The 20220-nt window shown below is 40.0% G+C and overlaps 2 protein-coding genes across 9 annotated transcripts in view; both read right to left on the bottom strand.

Annotated features, from left to right (window-relative positions):
* The window catches only part of PPP3CC (protein phosphatase 3 catalytic subunit gamma), a 104107-nt gene extending 103395 nt beyond the window's left edge, over window positions 1-712 (bottom strand). For 5 of the 6 annotated variants that reach the window (XM_020975689.2, XM_020975691.2, XM_020975690.2 and 2 more), the window contains exon 1: window positions 526-665. In XM_020975689.2, coding sequence (XP_020831348.1) covers window positions 526-577 — 52 coding nt within the window. In that variant the 5' untranslated portion in view covers window positions 578-665. Of the gene's footprint in view, window positions 1-525 lie in introns of all 6 variants that reach the window. The other variant, XM_020975694.2, reaches the window with a different exon arrangement.
* A 16142-nt stretch (window positions 713-16854) lies between these two features.
* Window positions 16855-20220, bottom strand: part of SLC39A14 (solute carrier family 39 member 14) — a 60887-nt gene continuing 57521 nt past the window's right edge. For all 3 annotated transcript variants that reach the window (XM_078149642.1, XM_020975705.2, XM_020975706.2), the window contains one exon: window positions 16855-20124. In XM_078149642.1, the coding sequence (XP_078005768.1) occupies window positions 19978-20124 (147 nt within the window). In that variant the 3' untranslated portion in view covers window positions 16855-19977. The remainder of the gene's footprint in view (window positions 20125-20220) is intronic.

The following is a 20220-nucleotide window of genomic DNA, read 5'->3' as shown; positions in this document are numbered from 1 at the left end:
CAAATGGAAAGAAACTAGACAGTTGGGATGACTTGTTATTTTGAGACTCAATTTTCAAGCAAGGAGTTACTAGAAGGTAACTAGGGGGGATATATCGGGAGGAACTCAGAAAAAGGGCCAAGAGGTCGAAAAAGCAGAAGAATAAAAGCAAATCCCAAAGTAGAAAAGGAGGAGAGGGGGTGGGGTCAGACCTGAGAATCACTTCGTACCCCCAGAGGAATCAGTGAGATCCTTCGTCCTGGAGACAAGACGAGAGAGGAAATCCACACCCCATCCCCGGGAGATCGGATCAGCCGGCACAGGCACATTCCCAAGCACGACGGGCGTTGGGCTCCCAGATGCCCAGCCGACCAAGGACCCTCCGTGCTAGCCCCACAGCCGGCCGCCGCCTGCCGGGGCCCTCCGAATCGGAGCAGCAGCTCGGGACTCCCCGCTTCGGCCCAGAAGACCCCCCGGCTCTGCCCTTTCCCTCGCCCTCGCCAGCCGCAGAGCCCGGAGGCCGTTCCCTGGGTGCTGGGCCGGTACCTTTGATGACGCGGTCGGTGGTAGAGAGTTTGTCGCGGGCCCTCGAGGACATGGTCCCCTCCTCTCCCTCCTCCTCCTCGTTCCGGGCGGCGGCCAGGCCCTGGGCCGCCGCCTCCTTCCCCAAAGGTCTCCGCTTCCCCCAGGGCCGGCCGGCCCGCTCTTCCCCGTCTCGGGCTCTTCAGGGCGGCTTAGGCCCGAGGAGGCAGAGTAAGCCCCCCGGCTCCCGGCTCGCGTTCGCCTGACCGAATCCCGTTCCGCGCGACCCCCTTTTTTTCAAGCCGCAGCGGCCAGCGGCCCCAAGTCCCAAGCAGCGGCCGCGGCAACAGTGCCAGCGGCAGCTTCTCGCGACCCGTCCCAGTTCAGCGCGCACGCGCGCCACCCCTCGTGGCGCGCGCCCCTCCTCCCCCGCTCGTCGTTCCCAAAAGCCTTCCCCAGAGCCGCAACTTCCCCTCCGCCCCGCGCGCCCCCGCCGCCCGGTGGCTGCTCCAACGCGCCGCCCGATTCCTCAAGTTCCTCCTCCCCTCCCCCCGCCCCGCACCACCCCAGAGGCCCTTCCCGCAGCTGCCGCGCAAGCGCCCGAGACTCTTGTTTTCGTACGCACGCGCATCTATACGCCCCTCCCATTCTCCGGGCTTTCCTCCTTTACTGTTTTCTCTTACCCTACGCGAGACTTCTCCTTTCGCCCCCACGCCCACGGTTCTGGGACATCCCTCCCTCGAGGGAGAGAGACCCTGGAGGGGACGCGGCTTCTCGAGCGCGGGGGCCCCCGCAGCCATTTTGGAGGGGGGGCCTGCTGGGGCCTCTATCCTCGCCTTTCTCAGTTGGTCATCTCCAGATTCTCTATTGCCCGCCCCTCTACGCGCGCAAGGCCGCCCCTGTGTTCTTTGTCCTCGCAGCCCCCTCCACCCACCCGGGGCTGTGGCCTCGGGGAGCTGTCAACTCACTTGCTCCGGGCAGAGTCGGCCCGCATCCTAGGCACTGAGGAAGCTATGCTGAAAAAAGACAGCTCCGGGAGCTTCTAATTTAAGGGGGGGGGGGAAGAACGGCCGGAGGGCTTCCTGATCCCAGAAAGTCTGAACGATGCCTGGCACGTAGTAGGCCCTTCATGAATGCCTGCTGCCTGACCAGCATAGACGGGCGAACGTATCGCAGGGTGGGATGTGGGGATGGTTGCATTGATGCCTTTCAGATTTAAGGAACAGGTAGCAGTTCAGTTTTACTGGGAAGCAGAATTTATGAAGGATGATACTGTGAAATAAGACGGAAGCCAGGTGTTGTAGGGCCTTAAATCCTAGGCTGAGATTCTCACTTACTTTAGAGACAGAAGACCCATCTGCTTTTTGGGCTTTTGACCCCTAAGGCACCCATGCCCACCCACTATGGACAGTTAATAATGACTTCAACCTGCCAATGGATTTTTTTTTAACATTGGGGATGTGGCTGAAGTGAAATAGGCAGCTGCTGTTTCATTTTTGCCTTTGCACCAAAAACAGTGCACACTAGGTAAAAACCCTACGTGGGGAGTTGTGGAGGGTGAAAGATGGATTAGGTGTGCCAGGTACTGTGCATAAGACAGCTCCTGCCCTCATGGAGCTAATTATCTAATGAGGCAAACAACACAGAAGATAGAGTGGGATGAGGGTTGAGGGTGGAGGGAGGCAGGACATGGCTTAGAGCAAGAATAAAGAAGTTCTAAAGTTTGTTGGAAGTGATCTGAGGAGATATTAGTTACAGAGATGAATTCATTTTGCAGAATGGTTAGTTTCTGGAGATCATGACATCCAGGAAGTCAACGGGGTGGAAAATGATGAGGCAAATCCCGATTGCCCTCTTTAAAAGGTAGAGGATTAGGGAGTTCTCCAATGTCCCACCTCCACTCTATCCAGCCAGCCTGAGGGAGATAGGTTAGGTCAATATTTCCTGGTCAATATTTTGGGGCAAATTTTTACCAATCTGTAACAATCAATACAGTCCTCATTAAAGCCTATGCTATTTAGAAAACTGACTATTCTCTATTTCCAGCTTCTTGCTTCTTCCACCCCAGCTATTGAGCCTCACTAAGAGGAGAGCACAGAAAGTTCTGAGAATTCAGATATTTTATTGGTATGGAAAAGTTTGGGTTTGAGTGAAAAAAACACTGACATTTTATTCCTGCTGTAATTAGCATGGTATATGCATAATATGATCATTTTTCTCTAGAAGCATTCAGTCTACAGTTTTCTGAGGTGGCATAATGGCACACATCACAAAATGGCCAGTTTTTGATTCTCTGAAACCCTGCTTAAGTCATGTTGCCACTACAAAGTCTGAATGATCCGTGTCTCAAGCTTTGAAACACTTACCAGAGGTTCAAACTCCTTAAACCATTTCTTCAGTCACCTAAGAATATGTCACAGATATATATTTTTTTTAATTGTAATCTTCAACTCATTTAACTTTTCAGGGTTTCAGATTCCTCATCTGTAAAATAAAAAGTTTGAACTAAATGATCTATTAGTTCCACTCCAATTCTGACATTCCTCTTTTTTTTTTTTGGAGGCAAATGGGGGTCACATAGCTAGTAAGTGTCTGAGGTTATATTTGAACTCAGGTCTTCCTCACCTTAGAGTTGGTCTTCTATTCTTTAAAATATCTTATTGATACCTTCTGTTATTACATTATTTTCTGAATTTCTCTTCCCTGAAACCAGTAAGCCATACATTATAACATTTAAAAAGAAAGAGAAAAAAGCAATTCAGCAAAACCAACCAATACAACTACTCCATACAGTAGATAACCACATTTCATATGCTTATTGTGTATGTTCCCCATCCTCCAAACCAGCATCTCTTCAGGGAAGGAAAAGGAGCTGTGTTTTCTCAACTTTTCTCAAGGGCTCTTTAACTACTACTTCTACATTGTAAATTTCTTTAGGAAAGAAACTGTGCTACTACTATGTGACTCTAGTACAGGGCTGTGCATTCAGACTCCAGGAATAATGAGTCTATACCAGAGGGTACAGGAACCTTTCTGGATTGTAGAAACTAGTTAGTAAGCATTTATTAAGTGTCTTCTATATGCCAGGAACTGGTCAACCTGTTAGGGATATAAACACAAGCATAGAATAGCTCTTGCCTTCAATGACATTGCATTTTATTAGGGGAACACAACATACAGAATAAAAAGGTAGTTTTGGAAAGGAAGGAGTGCACTAGCCCAGGGGGAGGAATTCGAAAGGCTTCATGTAGAAGGTGAAACTGTAACATCTGTGGTTGCTGTGGAGGTTAGAATTGGCCCACTGATCTTTTCTGATCCCTCATCCATGGATAGGGGTGGAGCTAAATTCTTCCCAGGCCCATCTTCCAGGGGAGTGGTAAAGAGTAATTTTCACCCTTTTCTCTCTGGAGATTCGAAAAGCCTGTGACAAAATTAGTTTCCTTTTTTTTTTCTTCCTTAAAGCCTAGAGGCAATATAATGGTTCTCTGTTATATTTGGTCCTTTTCTCTGCTGTTTTATGGAGTATATAAAATGAAAAGTTACAAGTGCAATTACAGTAGCTGAGAGCTCTCAGGAAAATTCCTAACATTCAGACAGAAATTTGGCTCTCTGCCCTAATTTAAATTTTTTCGTATTTCCATATAACCTTGGCCTTACATTTAAAACAACAGCAGTATACAAGAAACATCTTGGTACAAGAATCAAGTTGAATAAATTACGTTCTCATTGGATAGACACAGGGCAGGGAAAAGAGAAGTTGGGGAAAGGGTAGACCATTTTTTTAAAAGACAACAACAAAAACTTCCCTCAGCTCTTGAAGAGGTGCATACAACCAATCGTCTCTCCCTGAGTGGTGGGCACTGAACAGTGATGAGTTCAAATCAACATTTATTAAGTACCTATTATGTGTAGAATGGGAGGCTAGGTGACTCAGTGAATAGAGTGCCAGGCCTGGAGTTAGAAGACTCATCTTCCTGAGTTCAAATCTGGCCTCAGACCCTTACTGGCTGTGTCCCTGGGCAAGTCATTTAACCCTGGTTGCCTCAGTTCCTCATCTGTTAAATGAGCTGGAGAAGAAAATGGCAAACCATTCCAGTATTTTTGCCAAGAAAACCCCAAAAGGAATCACAAAGAATCAGACACAACTGAATGTCATGCTGTCTATAATTGTGTTCATACAGGTATTTCTTGTTGAAATTCTCTGATAAAATGTTGTTTGTTATTGTATTGGACCCCTGTGAGGGGTATTTGTTCCAAACAAATGTGTTGCACTTTTAATTTAAAAAAGAAACAACAAAAAAAACCCTTTACAATGTGAATATTTAGCAGCTCTGACTAGCTAAGTATCTGTGTCAACTTATATACCTGTCTGGCCATATGGCCTCAGCAATGGTCAGACAACATATGAAATTTCTTAGGCAGGTAACATTTTTATTAATTTGTTCAAATCCAGGCTAGAGTCATAAGGCTAATAGCCTTGGTGTATTAACTCATAAAAGTTTCTGAACACTTAATAAATGGTGATTAATGATCAGTCCCTCTGAGAGAGGTGCTAATTAAGGCAGCTTTTCATTTCCCAAAAATTTCAGGAAATCTGTTTCTAGTCTTCATAGTAATCTAGCCTAACTTCAAATCTGTATGTCATTATGCATTATATATAGACAAAAGAATATAGCATTGCATTTAAAAACTAAAACTAAATTAAAATATAAATTTATTAAAAAGCTATAAAATGATTTAAAAATCAATGGTGTGTATCATATACACACACATGTTTAAGATACAGTAATAATATACTACATTATATACTATATACTACATTCCAGTGTCTTGTATATAGGATCAACTTAATAAATACTTGTTGAGTGGAATATATACTTTCTTTAAATATAATACTGTGTTTTAAATATTTCTTTAAATTTTTCTGGGAGTAAACAAGCATTTAGTGCCTAAAATAAGTTAGTCTGAGAGTAGTTAGGATTAAAGTAAAAAACAGAATTATGCAGTCCAAAACAACATTCTATATAAACAACTATGCTGATGAAACTTGTGTAGCCCGATTAATCATTTTTGTCCCATTTTGTTCACTAAACTTATGGGTAACAGGTATTCCATCTGTCTTACCCTGGCACTCACAACAAAAGTGAGAACTATGATGCAGGCTTAAACCACAGTCCTAGAGACCCTTTGTGCCCCAGACTGTCTGGGCATGCCCTCTAGTAGAGAAGCTAATTGAAAGTAACAGGTAATGTAAAACTATTGGGCCATTACTAATTATTCATGTGACCATGGCAAGTCATTTTCCCTCTGTGAATCAGTTTATCTATAAAATAAGCAGTTTAAAATTGATCATCTCAGGGAAGCTAGGTGGTGCAGTGGATAAAGCACTGGCCCTGAAAACAGGAGGACCTGCGTTCAAATGTAGCCTCAGACCAAACACTTGATGCTTACTAGCTGTGTGACCCTGGGCAAGTCACTTAACCCCAATTGCCTAAAAAATAAATAAATAAAATTGGTCATCTCTTTCATTTCTTCATCTCTAAATCCATGGTGGGGAAAGAAATAATATGCAGTAGGCTAGGGATGAGGCTTGTTCTCCACAGCAGAGGGAAGTGTTACCATAAGCCTAATTCCAGGTGCTCCACTTATTTTTATTTGATGCAAAATAAGCCAAGCACAATGCTTCACAGACTTCCTTGTTTTAAACCATCTGCAAAATGAAGTTGTTAATAGCGAAGTATGGTATTTCTTAAATGGATAAAAAACAGTTCTTAACCTGAAGTCTGTGATTTTTTTTTTTGTAACCATAGTTCAATATAATTGACTTCCCTTGTAATCCTATGTATTTTATGCACTTGAAACCTTAATTCTTAGAAGTTTGTGACATTTAAAAGGTTAAGAAACTATAATTTAATTTAAATATGTATTTTATATATTTATATATTTAAATATAATTTAAACATGACTTCTGCCATATTGCTTTCCAGTTTCTCTAAAAGTTATTATAAGATAAGGAGTTTTTTTCCAAATGATTTATGTTCTTGGGTTTATTAAATGCTGAGTTATTGAGTTTAATTGTTTCTTTTTCAATATTCTATTTTTCCATTTTTTAACCAATACAAAATAATTTTGATTTTTACTGCTTTATAGTATAATCTTAGACTTAGAAGTACTATTCTCCCTTCATTTTTACTTGTTTCATTATTTCTCTTGAGAGTCTAGGTCTTTTGTTGCTCCAAATGAATTCTGAGATTATTTTGTCTTGCTCTGTAAAGTATCCCCTTGGAATAGAACTAAATCTTTAAATTATATAGTATTGTCATTTATTATATTAGTGTGGTCCTATCATGAGTATTGGATAGCCCTCTACTTACTTAAATCATTCTCTATTTCATTAGAGTATTTTATAATTGTATTTATATACATCTTGAATATGTCTTGGTAGATTGACTCCCAGATATATCATGTTTTATGATTATTTTGAGTCACACTTCCCTTTCTGTTATTTCTACTTGGATTTTGTTAGTGCTTTACAAAAATGTTGCTTTATAAATATGATTTTCACTTGTTTATTTTGTATCTTTCAAGTTTGCTGAAGCTATTAATTGTGTCGGTAACTTTCATTTAAATTTTACTTTTAACTTAAACACCTCAAAAGAGTATTTCCATATGCATAGCAGAACATAAAAAGAGGATTCTATTTAAAGTCATGCAATCAAAACAAATTCTTACATTGGCCACTTTCAAAGATGTGCACCTTATTCTGCGTATTGGATAATCACCCTATCATGCAGTGGGCAGCATTTTTAATCATTAGCCCTCTAGAATCATGGTTGATCATTGCAGTGATCAGAGTTCTTAAATCTTTCATAATTGTTCATTTTTACGTTACTGATAATATAGCATAAAATTTTCTGGTTCTGATCATTTCAATTTGCATCAATTGATACAAGTTCTACCAGGTTAAACTATCTTTTTAAAAATTTTCTTATAGTATAAAAGTATTCTATTACATTCATACATCATAATTTTTTCATCCATTCTGCATTTGAAGAGCACTCTCTAGTTTCCAGTTTTCTGCCACTACAAAAGGAGCTGCTATAAATATTTTAATATGTATAAGACATTTTCTTCTTTCTTTGATCTCTTTGGTATATAGGCCCAGTAGTAGTATGGTTGGTTCAAAAGACATCATACAGATTAGTAACTTTTTGACCATAGTTCCAAATTGTTTCCTGGCATGGCCTTTCCAGAATGACCAAGTCAGAGTTCCACGAACAGTGCATTAATTATGAACCAATCTGATGACTGTGAATTTGCATTTCCCCTAGTTATTAGTGATTTACAACATTTCTTAATATGGCTAAGACATATTTTTATTTCTTCCCTTAAAAAGTGCCTGTTCATAATCCTTTGACCATTTATCATTTGGGAAATGGATCTTAATTATTATACATTTGAAATAGTTCTTTTTATATCTTGGAAATGAGACCTTTATCAGAGAAATTTTCTGAAAAGATTTTTCTAAGTTAATTGCTTCCCTTCTAATCTTGGCTACATTGATTTTTTTATACAAAAAGTTTTTAATTTTATGTAATCAAAATTCTCTGTTTTATTTTCTGTGATCCTCTCTGTCCCTTGTTCAGTGAGTGCTTCTACTAAACATAGATAGATAAGGTAGTTTCCTTTGTTTATGATATGACCATTTATATCTAGGTCATACAACCTCTTTATGTCTGTCAAGGACACTAATCTTTCCAACCACCCAAGTTTGTAACCCTGGTATTATTCTCAACTCCTTACGCCCAGTAACTCCATATACAAAGTCCTATTGATTCTGCCTCCAAAACAGCTCTCGAATTTGTCCTTTTCTCTCTAACACACAACCACCATTCTTGTTCAGAGCCTGTTATGTAGATTATTATAATAATCTCCTAATTTGTTTCTCTGACTCAAATCTCTCCCCACTCTAACCCATCTTCCAAACAGCTACCAAAGTGATTTTTCTAAAGTACAAGTCTGTCACCCCTTTTCAGCCTCCTTTCCCCCATTCCCCATAAACTACAGTGCCTCACTTTCACCTCTGAGGTCATATATAAACTTCTGTCATTTGAAGATCTTCACAAGAGAGCCCCAACCTACCTTTTCAGCCTTGTGACTTATTTTTGTACATTCTGAAATCCAGCCTAAGTGCCTTCTTATGTTTCTTCATTCCCCAAACCATTTCCCACCTCCTTGCTTTTGCACTAGCTGCCCCACGCCTGGAATGCAATCCTTCATCCTGTTCATCTCTTAGAATTCCTAGTTTGCTTCAAGATGCAGTTCAAGCACCACCTTCTATAAGAAGCCTTTTCTGATTCTACCTCTCCCCCAGCTGCTAAAGCTTTCTGCCCCAAAATTAGCTTATATCTATTTTGTATACCCATATGTGTACATGCTGTTTCCTGCAATAGAATATAAACTCATTGAGGGCAGAGACTGTTCAATTTTTGTCTTTGTATCCCCAGAACACAGCACACTGTAAGGAGTAAAAGGGATAATGAATAAATGTTTACTGTTAGCCTGAAGAAATATAACTTTTTAAGTCACTTTATTAAAATTAATGCATTTACATTGACATCTCTCCATTTCCAATGTCCAATTCTTCCCCACTCCCTTAACTTTGTAACTAAAAATAGAAAAAAAAAAGAATACAGTTCAGCACAACTACCAGCACATCAATTGAGTCTGACAGTATACATAGATTTTCTACACCCAGAAGAAGGGAGAAGGATGCATTTTCTCACCTCTCCATTAGGAACAAGGACAAAAATTTTCAATAACCACCTGAACAACCACTCAAAGTTTCTATAATCACAGAAACTGTGATTAAAATAACTGAGTACCACCCCACTCAGATTGGCAAAAAAAAAAAATTTTTTTTGAGGCATTTAGGGGTAAGTGATTTGCCCAGAGTCACACAGCTAGTATTATGTGTCTGAGGTCAGATTTGAACTCAGGTCCTCCTGACTCCAGGGCCAGTGTTCTATCCACTGTGCCACCTACCTGCCCCCAGCAAATATTTTTTTTCGGCAAATATTTTTAAAACGACAAAATGCAAACGCAGGAGTCAAGACAAATATGAAAAGATAAACATGAATGAATAATCACAAGTGACTAAACAAGGATAACAGGTTATATTCTAGTAGAGAGAGATAATATATGTGTTCTCTCTGAACACAAATTGTGGATGTATAGGGAAATAGGCAAACTACTGCAAATTATTTTTGGTGGGGAGGCAATCAGGGTTAAGTGATTTGCCAGGGTCACATAGCTAGTAAGTATCCGAGATCAAATTTGAACTCAGGTCCTCCTGACTCCAAGGTCGGTTCTCTATCCTAGCTACCCAAATGGGCAAACAATTAAGCTGCTGCTGGAGATGTGAACTAATTGGGTCTTTTTAGAAAGTAGTGTGGTCATATACAAGAACAACTTAAAAACTGCTCTTGTTTTGACCTAGTGATCCCACTCCTGGAGTTTTCCCCTAAGGATGTTATTAAAGAGAAAAAAATAGCTATCTGCATAAAAATATTCATAGTACATTTATTTGTAATAGCAAGCAAAACAGAAACTAGAAGCAACTCATATTTCCAGTGATTGGGAAATGGCTGAACAATTGATAGAATGTTATGACATCAGAAAGTGACAAATATGGGGAAGAGCCAAGATGGTGGAATAGCAAGAAGTACAGCGAGCTTCCCCAAACCCAACCTCCAAACACCTAGAAAACACACCAGACCAAATTCTAATTGAGAAACTCAAGGGGGAAAAAAATCACTGTGATTTTCCCAGACCAAGTCAGCATAGGGAGACTGACACTGGGGACAGAGTCTGGCCAGGAGCATGACTGCACACAGCATTCCAGAGCAGGAAGATACAGTACACCCACCATGCGAAGACGAGGTCCCAGGTCCGGCACAGAGGTATCTGAATTTGTGCAGGATGCAGCAGCAGGTGCCAAATGGCACTTGTGCTGCTCACCACCTAGCTCTGGGTCGCTGATTCAGGGCATCCGGAGGAGAGGACCTGCAGTTAGGGGTGGCATTTCAGGGTACAGACCCATCTCTTTACCCCGGCCTGTGTCCTGAACACGCAGCAAATTCAGCAGCAAGCAATAACTGTGAGCTCTGACCACTAGAGTAGACAAGGGTCATAGATCCAGTTTAAAGCCCAGTAAGAAGCCTGTAAAAGAATAAAAAGAATCCCAGTCCCAGACCAAAGGGAAGCCTGGAGTTCTGTCAGTCAGAACCAGCAGAACTTAACCAGCTGGCTATTAGTAGCTGAATCTAGCAGCAGTCTACTCAAACTAGAAATGGAGTAAGTCCACAGCCCTGTTGCTCAAAACTCAATCCTGGTCAGAAAACTGCAGAGTTCAGATCAGGGGGCTAGTGATCAGACTTTGCCCCGGTTTAGACTGCTCTGGGAGTACTGCTTTGAAAGCAGCATCAGGACCAGCCCAGACATTTCTCCAGAAGTGTGCAGAACCTGGCCCTAGGACAAAGTCTGAAGTTAGGAAGTAGTCTGGAAGAATGAGCAAACAAAAAAAAAATAATTCTACCATAAAAAGCTGTTATGGTGACAGGAATGCTCAAGATACAAACTCAGAAGCATATTACTCCAAAAATATCTGCAAGCAAAATCTCAAAGAAAACAGCTTGGGCACAAGTTCAACTAGAATTCCTAAAAGAGGTGAAGAGTTGAAAAAAGAGTTTAAAAGGTTTTTAAAATGAAATATAAGTGCTTGAAGAAAAAAAAAATGGGGGCAGCTAGGTGGCGCAGTGCACCGGCCCTGAAGTCAGGAGGACCTGAGTTCAAATCTGGACTCAAACACATAACACTCACTAGCTGTGTGACTCTGGGCAAGTCACTTAACCCCGATTGCCTCACTTAAAAAAAAAATGGAAAAGAAATGTGAACTAGGGAAGAAAGAATTGGGAAGGGAATTAACAGGTTGGAACAAGAAGTACCAGATTATATATACCCAAGGGGCAAACTCCTGAAAAGTAGAATGGACCAAATAGAAGCTAATAACTCTATGAGACAAGAGAGATTAAAACAAATTTTTTTTTAAAAAAGAAGAAAACACAAAACAGAAATAGAATTCACTGGTCACGTCCTAAAAGAAATTCTAAAATGAAAACTCCCAGGAACATTAGAGCCAAAATCCAGAGTTTCCAGATCGAAGGAAAAAAAATACTTCAAGCAGCCAGCAATAAAAAATTCAAGTACCAAGGAGCTACAGTCAGAAATGCACACAATTTAGTACCCACCACTATAGAGGAACACAGGTTGGAATAAAGGGAAGAAAAAGATATAGGCATACAAGCAAAAATAACTTACCCAGCAAAGTGATTTTTAATGAAATAGAGGACTTTCAAGCATTTCTGATAAAAAAGCTAGGTGGAAATTTTAAAATGCAAACACAGGAGTCAAGACAAATATAAAAAGATAAACATGAATGAATAATCACAAGTGACTAAACAAGGATAACTGGTTATATTCTAATAGAGAGATGATACCCGTATCCTCTCTGAACTCAGTCATTATCAAGGTTCATAGAGGCAGTCTAAGACAAAAGATCTGGGAGTAGTTCAGTTGTCTAGATGATCTGAAAAGAAGAATGGAATAGGAGGGGAAGAAGAATACACTGGAGGGGGGAAGGGAGAGAAGTTAGGGAAAATTAATTCACATAATTGGGGTGCTCAAGTAGAAGTCTATAAAAACAAGGAGAAAAGGTGAAGGGAACAGCAGACACTTAATCTCATTTTAACTGGTCAGAGGAAGGAAGAATACACACACAGACATGGGTACAGAATACATTTAGTTCAACAGGGAAAGGGGAGAAGGAAGAAGGGAAATTATAGAAAGACTAGATTAAATAAGGAATTAGGCCTAAACAAAATCAAAAGATGTACAGAAATGCTTGCAGCTCTTTTTTTTTTTTTGCAGTGGCAAAGAATTGGAAACCAATAGGGTGCCCACAAATTGGGAAACAAGTTATGCTATATACGATGGAATATTACTGTGTTATAAAAAATAATGGAGGGGGATAGTTTCAGAGAAACATGAGATTTGTATAAACTGATGCAGAATGAAGTGAACAGAACCAGGACTACAATTTATACAATGACAACAATATTGTAAAGACAAACAACTTTGAAAGATTTAGGAACTCTGATGAATATAATGACCAGTCATGATTCCAGAGGACTTGTGATGAAACATACTATTTAGCACCTGATAGAGAGGTAAAAGACTCACACTACGGATTGAGACACTTTTTTATGGATGTGGCCAGTAGGAAAATTTGTTTAATTTGATTATGCCTGTTTGTAACAGGGGTTTTGTTTTTCTTTCTTTCTTGACTAGAGAGGTTGGTAGGAGGGAGAGAAAGTGGATTTATACTTATTGAAAAAAACAGAAAGCTTAACTAAAAAGCAAGAAACATGAAGAATATAAATAGGGAAAGAGAAAGTAATACAGCAAAGAAAGATTTTAAATAATATACACATAAACAAAAGCAACAAAATCTAAGAAAATTCACAGAAGAAGAAGAGCTTGGATAGGGCCACAGAAGTAAATAAGACATTATTTTGTTAAAAGAAATTAAATGTATACATTAACCTTAAATTCTAGGTGGTTTAGAATTTTTATGCATAATTTAAAAACATTTTGAAGTTGGTTTTGGGGTATAATTATATTTACATAAAATTAATTTAAGATATTACCAAGACTCCAAGAAATCTAATTATTTTATATGAGTTGATTAAGAGCAGAGAGTAGCCTCCTGAAAATAGTATGGGCCACACTTTTTCCTTGACTCAGAATATTCTACATTGGTGCATTGCCTTTGTTTCTGAAATGGCTTCTATGTGAAACTACCAGCAAATAGCCTGCCAGTTGGTCTTGCCTCACTCCAACCTGTCTTCTTCTCAGCTGTCAAACTGATTTTCCTAAAGTATAAATCTGATCCTGTCACCCCCTGCCTCCCACCCCCACCTCCCTTGATAGGTGCCACAGTGAATAGAATACTGGCCTTGGAGAGAAAAAGACCTGAGTTTAAATCCAACATCAGACACTACCTATGTGACCTTGGACAACCATTTAACCTCTGCCTTAGTTTCTTCAACTGTAAAATGGATATCATAGCACTTACCTCACAAGGTTGTTGTAAAGACCAAATGAGATATATGTAGAGCACAGTGAGATGCTTATAGCACAGTTCCTGATACATAGTAGGTGCTTAATAAATGCTTATTCCTTTCCTTTCCTTATTCAATCAACTCCAGTGGCTACCTGTAACTTCCAGGATCAAATATAAAATCTGTCTTTTAAAGTCCTCCATAACCTGGATCTTTCTTACACGTTCGGTGTTCTTACACCTTACTCTCTCCCTCCCTCAATTACCCATTCATTGAGTGACACTAATTTCACTGCTGTTATTCACAGAAGAAAAACTCCATCTCCTGTTGGTGTTTTCACTGTCTTTCTCCCATGCCTGGAATTTTCTGCCTCCGGTCTTACCTGACTTCCTTTGAGTCTCAGCTAAAATTCTACTTTCTACAAGAAGCCTTTCTTCATTTCCACCTTAATGCTTGTGACTTCCTTCTGTTGATTATCTTTAATTTATTGTTTCTAGATAACTGCATGTGTTTCCCCACCTTACCCCCCAATTTAGTCTGTGACTTGAGAGGAGGGACTATATTTTGCATTTCTTCATATTTCTACTGTTTAGCATAATGCCTGGCACATAGTAGGCATTAAGACATTTCTTTGTAGATTAAAAAAAATATAGACTAGAAAGAAGAGGATCTGGGATATAAAATTAGAGAATTTTGATTTGCAAGTCTTGACCATTACATCTTTGTAGCATATGGAATAAAATCAACAACTTCTGGCAATTAACATTTTACCTAACATAATACCTTTTTTTTAGGTAATCGGGGTTAAATGACTTACTAGATATCACACAGCTAGTAAATATCTGAGGCCAGATTTGAACTCAGGTCCAGTGCTCTATCCACTGTACCACTTAGCTGCAACTTATAATACCTTCTTAAACTTTGTAGAGTTAGGCTGATTGGTTAGAGCCAGGTGCTAACATGACCAATATCTAAAGTGTGAATCATCCTATTAGCCCTTCATTTTGCACAGCTGGATTCTATCATGGTCACAAATCAAACCCACTTAGTCTATGGCACATTCAAAGCTCTTCACTACCAGGCCCCTTCCTACCTTTCTAGTCTTCTTACACTTCACTCCTTTCTGCATAATTTACAATCCAAGTTAAGTCAAGTTAACAAGCATTTAAATTCTTTTTATGTGCCAGGCCCATAATAAAATGGAAGTTATGGGAAGAACCAGCCAGAGGCCGAGGCTGAAGGGGCAGAGGTCATTTTCATTGTGCGAAGTCATCTTCTAGGGTGAAGAGGTTTCTGGAGCATTGTAGAGAGAGTCTGGGATAGTCAGGAGTACAGCCTGGAGAGGAATGAAGAGATAATCCAAGAACATTGGCCTTCTTGCAGTCCTTGCATGTGACATTCCATCCCCGTGATGGCCACTATGATTGGAATACTCTTTGTTTCTGCCTTCTGGATTTCTAGGACTCAGCTCACATCACACCTTGTGGAAGAGGCCTTTCCAGGTCCATTCCCTCCCTCCCCACCTCCCTCAAAGATTATCTCCAATTCACCTGATATATACTTTGTATGTATACAGTTATTTGAATGTTGCCTCTTGGTTAGATTGTAAGATCCCTGAGAGGAGGAACTGTTTTTGCCTTTCTTTGTATCTCCACTGCTCAGCACAATACCCCCCAGATAACTAAGGCTTAATAAATACTTTTGAATGACTGATGGGAATGGAACAATTTATGAGTAAATCTATCACTCTTAGGAAAATAACTCAGAATTCAGCTGATAGGACAGCCAGTATTCTTACAGACAAAATATAGCACACTATAAGCAGATATTTGGTTCTGGGAACACCAAAAGTTTTGTCATTTGGAAAAATTTACAACTGGTATGGCATATGTAAGTGGACCAAAACAGGACTCATTGCTCTTCAATTTATTATAATAATAATAATTTTTTTTTGGTGAAGGAGAGGCAAAAGTAGGATGGAAACTCTTCTAATATAGGTTTGTTTCTTGGTTTACTTTTGTGCTGCAATCTTGTTTTATAAAATTAACTTTTTCAATTAAAAATATATTTTCTCTCCCTGTTATCAAGGGAAAAAAACCCCAAACTCCCTCACAAACATGCAATTAAACAAATTCCCACACTAGCCATGTCCAAAAATGTATGTCTCATTCTACATTTTGAATCCATCACATCTCTGTCACAAGTTGGGTGGCATACTTCATCATCTGTCCTTTGGAATCCTGGTTGGTCATTGCTTTGATCAGTTCTATAGGTTTGCAAAGTTATTCATCTTTATGATGTTGTACACCTGGTTCTGCTCACTTTATTCTCTATTAGTTTACTTTGCATCTTCCTAAGTTTCTCTGTCTCTTTTGTCAAAATAATATTCCATTATATTCATGTACTACTACCATGATTTACTCAGCCATTCCCCAACTGATGGGTACTCCTGTTGTTTCCAGTTGACATTACAGAAAGAGCTGTGATAAGTATTTTTGTATAGATGTGTCCTCTTCCTCTTTCAGAACCTTGCCCTGCATGAATGTATCATGATGACAAATCAACATATGGATAGGTTCAGGTTCTGATTTTAAAACACTTTTGGAACTTGGCCCCAAAGAAGAGGTAAGAGAAGGTACCTCCCACTCCCTTTGGAAGGAAGGTCTTTAGGTGTGGAACACTGTATTTAATAACATCAGATAGGTTGATTGGTTTTGCTGATTTTTTTGCTTTTTATTTTAAAAAAATTCTTTGTTATACAGGATGGCTCTCCAGACAGAAGAGGGAATTCCATCCCATATTCCCTCCCCCTCTCCTCCTGCCCCTGGAAATGTGACTTTAATGAACTAGGCTAATCCAACAACTTTTTGATTTGGGGTGGGAAAAAAGACAGCAATACGATTTCTCTAGAAAATCTTACCAAACTCTCTACTGCCAACATCAATGACACCAGGAGTTATCTAACAGTGAAACTACTTTCAAAAAATGCCCATTTTCACAATGGGCAAGAAGAAATCACCCAGGAACAGGACTGAGTTTGAATTAACTCCATCCCACTCCCTGGAAAAAAGCTGTGTACACTTGTGCCATCTTGTGTTTAAAAACTTTCATTACCCCATAGACTGGCTTAATCCTGTAGTTTGGCAAGAGACACGCTTAGGATTCTCAGTCATTACAGAATATAAATTTATTTATAGAATCTTACAAATAAAATGGTTACAGTCCACATGACAGTACATTTTTGGGTTTTGTTTTTTTTCTTATAACACCTGAGTTTTTTTTTAAAAGAACACTGTGATGGAATTGTAGAACTGCAAAAAGAAATGAACGATAAAAACTCAATTCAATTGATTTCCCCTTTTGCATACTCTCAATGCAATGTGTACTGCTAAATGAAATAATAGAGCACCTCTTCAAATAATCTTGAGACCACTGTGTGAGCAGATGGCTCATTTAAGAACAGACCACTGGGAAAGCCGACTGAAGGGCTTCTTACAAACTCAGGATGAAGGTCCAATAAAGGTTGAAGAATGTGCCAACACTGGGCATTCAAGTGGTAACTTCTCCAAACGTTTTCACCTCAACCCAGCTCCTAACTCTGCAAAGGCTGAGAATAACCCTGTGGTCTAGGAACAGAAAGGAAGGCTGCCTCCCCCAAAAGTGGTAGGGAATAGTATCATAACCTACCTTTGTGTTCTCTCCTTCCCTGGGGATGATGCACTAAACTTCTACCACTTTTTCTCCTCTTCCCCCATCTCAATCCTCCCCTATTTCAGAGAGTAAAATAGAGCTAGCCCACAAAGGCAGTAAAAGTGGGGGTGCAGATAGTAGAGATATAGTATAATCTGTAGACATCTATATATCAAATCGCTCTAAAACTGTACATTCAACAGTTAAAACTGGGGGGGGGAATGCTTATTAAAATGTCATTGAGTTTTCCACCTATACATAACCACCATATTTTCAGCCTATGAGGCATCTCTGTTACTAATGGCAGCTTTCAATCTATAGCAATAATATTGGATGGAGTTCCTTCCCTTTGCTATAACTGACCTCTTCACCATTTTGCATTGTAATGTGAACTTCCTTGGGGCAGCTATGGGAGAAGGGAAAGAAAGTTCTTAAGTTACTATGTATGCAAGAAAGAATAAAATGCCATATTTTAAAATGTTTCAGATTTTTAAGTAATTTCAAATAATTTTTATACCACCAAACAACTAACTCTCCTATATCAGGAAGCCATTGACCCTAAAATGATTCTCTTCTAAGGCCAAGAGTTTGATATTATTTTGGAAAGACAGAATCCTTTAGAAGAGACTTTATACATTTTAATATAAATGTGAATTAAGAAAAATAAAGGTTTTCTGCTGGTTCTCCTGTACAGGAGAATGATCTATAGATTCAGTTTCTCCAGCTCTGAAAGCATTTCTGGGGGAAAAAAGAAGCAAAAGGGTTGATTTAAAATGAGAAAGGTTCCAAAATCCAAGGAAACAGCTCTTTGGTAGAAGTGGACCTTAATTCTGATGAAAGTTGTACATCCCACAATCCTTAATGCCAAAAGTTCTCTTCACTTAGCCCCTCAGCCTATGTAAGCCAACAAGCAAAATAAAGAGGAAAACTCTTGTCAGTGAGTGAACCGGCAGCAATTCCCTCACTTTTTTTCCTACAGGATAGTGGCAGGAGGAAAGTTTTCCAGAGGACTGCCCTCCCCCCCCCCAAAAAAAAGATGCTGTTTTTAATTAGTACATGATGGAGGGTGTTGCAGTACCTTTTCTTACAGATCAGCCCTATGCTCACTTGCAGACATGAGAAGAAAAGAAAAACTTCATAGATGCTAGCAGTAAATTACCAACCTTCCCAATTAAGTAAATGAGTATTAGTCAAGACAGCCCCTGGGTTGCAACAGTGAGGCATTGCCTAAATGGCTTCCAGGGGTCTTCACTGCCCAAGTGGCTGAAGAATTAGACATTATCAATATGATAATAATAAATCAATTCACCTAGTGAACTTGGGGAACAGCTATCCCTTGAAGCCAAAGTTCTGACCACACTATCACTCCCTAGGGCTGGGCTCTAGCTTCAACAGGCATATCCATCTTCTTTAGAAAGTTGGTATTATCAAGGACCAATCCCACTACTATCTCTATTTTGTTTTTCTTGGAAAGCATTACAATAGGCAGTGGCATTGTAAGCTAATTCACAGTGCAATCATTAAGTCCTCTACGCTGCTCAAACCAAGGTCTTCTGACCTCACACTGCACCATGTCCAGTCACAGCACTGTTTTCCCCTTAGCACATTCTGAATCTTGGCCAGCTCCACTCTTCTTCCATCCGTCTCCCCCTCGACTTGCCTCTATGATAGAGGTCGACTTGGGGAGATGTGTACAATCTCCTCTCTAGAGCACCCTGAATACTCCAGGGAGATGCTTCTAAAAAGGTGAGAAGAGCATCCTGGAAGCAGCAGGAATCCCTTTCCTCCATTCTCAGTGTTACTCTGGAGGAAAGAGGAGGCTAAAACAGCAGTAGTCATGTCTATTGTTTAACTAGTTTGGAAGAGAGGAAAAGTCACGACATGCTGGGGATGCCTGTGGGAACTCAACACATAACAGTCCCTCAGGAAGGAGAGGCTGTCATCAATGCAGAAGAAACATGGCTTTGTCTTTCTTCTCATTTTTGCCTTCATTCTCCCCATTCAATAGATCCTTCTCATAAAACATCCTTAGCCCCATTCCCTTTGAAAAGCATGAGGCAACTAAAGAAACTCTGAAGGGATGAGATGGATCTTTTCTCTACATGTGAGGTGAACTTTTCTCAAAAGGGGACATGGTCAGGTCCAAATGCATCTCCTAATATCAAGTAATGACAACTAGTTACAGTTCTGTGTTCTAGAGTCTGGGATATGTGCTGAATCAGAAAGGAAACAGGTTCTGGAGTTTGATGGTACCACTGCCAGCAGGGCTTGTCCACAGAGAAATACCAGAAAGTGGTCAAAGAGAGAAGCTGGGTCGTCTGTCTTCCATGTTATTTTCAGCGTCCAGAGTCACTTTGGGAAAAGAGAGCAGGCAGAGGGGTGGGAAGCACTACCTAGCAACCAGTTACTAGGGCAGTTTATTCTAGGATTCAGTATTTTTAAGACAGCTGACATTTAGATGAGGGAATGCAGTCCACAGAATAGCCTTTAACAGAAACGCCTCTTCTGTTGTGCTTTGTTGAAATTAAGTCCTCAAGCCAGTGCTACCTGTTGACAGGGTACCCCAGTGTGTTTCACTGCCAGCCTCACTATTGATGGCATGGCACTATCCTATTTGGATTTGCCCTGAGTAGATAGTGAGAACTAGCATGATGGTAAAGCCTGTGAGCAGGCCAAGATTCTGGATGACAAAGGGAATTAGGATGCTGCCGCTCCTTTCATCTTCGCGACAAACTTCATTCATCTCTGGGAACTGGGGAAAAAAAACAACCACCGAGAATGAGAGAGTTAAAGTTCTGTCCTTATATATCTTTCCACTAACCCAGCACACGTCCCAGCAAGTTCTGAA

Source organism: Phascolarctos cinereus, unplaced genomic scaffold, assembly GCF_003287225.1.
Source record: "Phascolarctos cinereus isolate Bilbo 61053 unplaced genomic scaffold, phaCin_HiC Scaffold_2;HRSCAF=192, whole genome shotgun sequence".
Lineage (NCBI taxonomy): Eukaryota > Metazoa > Chordata > Mammalia > Diprotodontia > Phascolarctidae > Phascolarctos > Phascolarctos cinereus.
The sequence above is the reverse complement of the archived record's forward strand: the minus strand, read 5'-3'. Positions and strand labels throughout refer to the sequence as shown.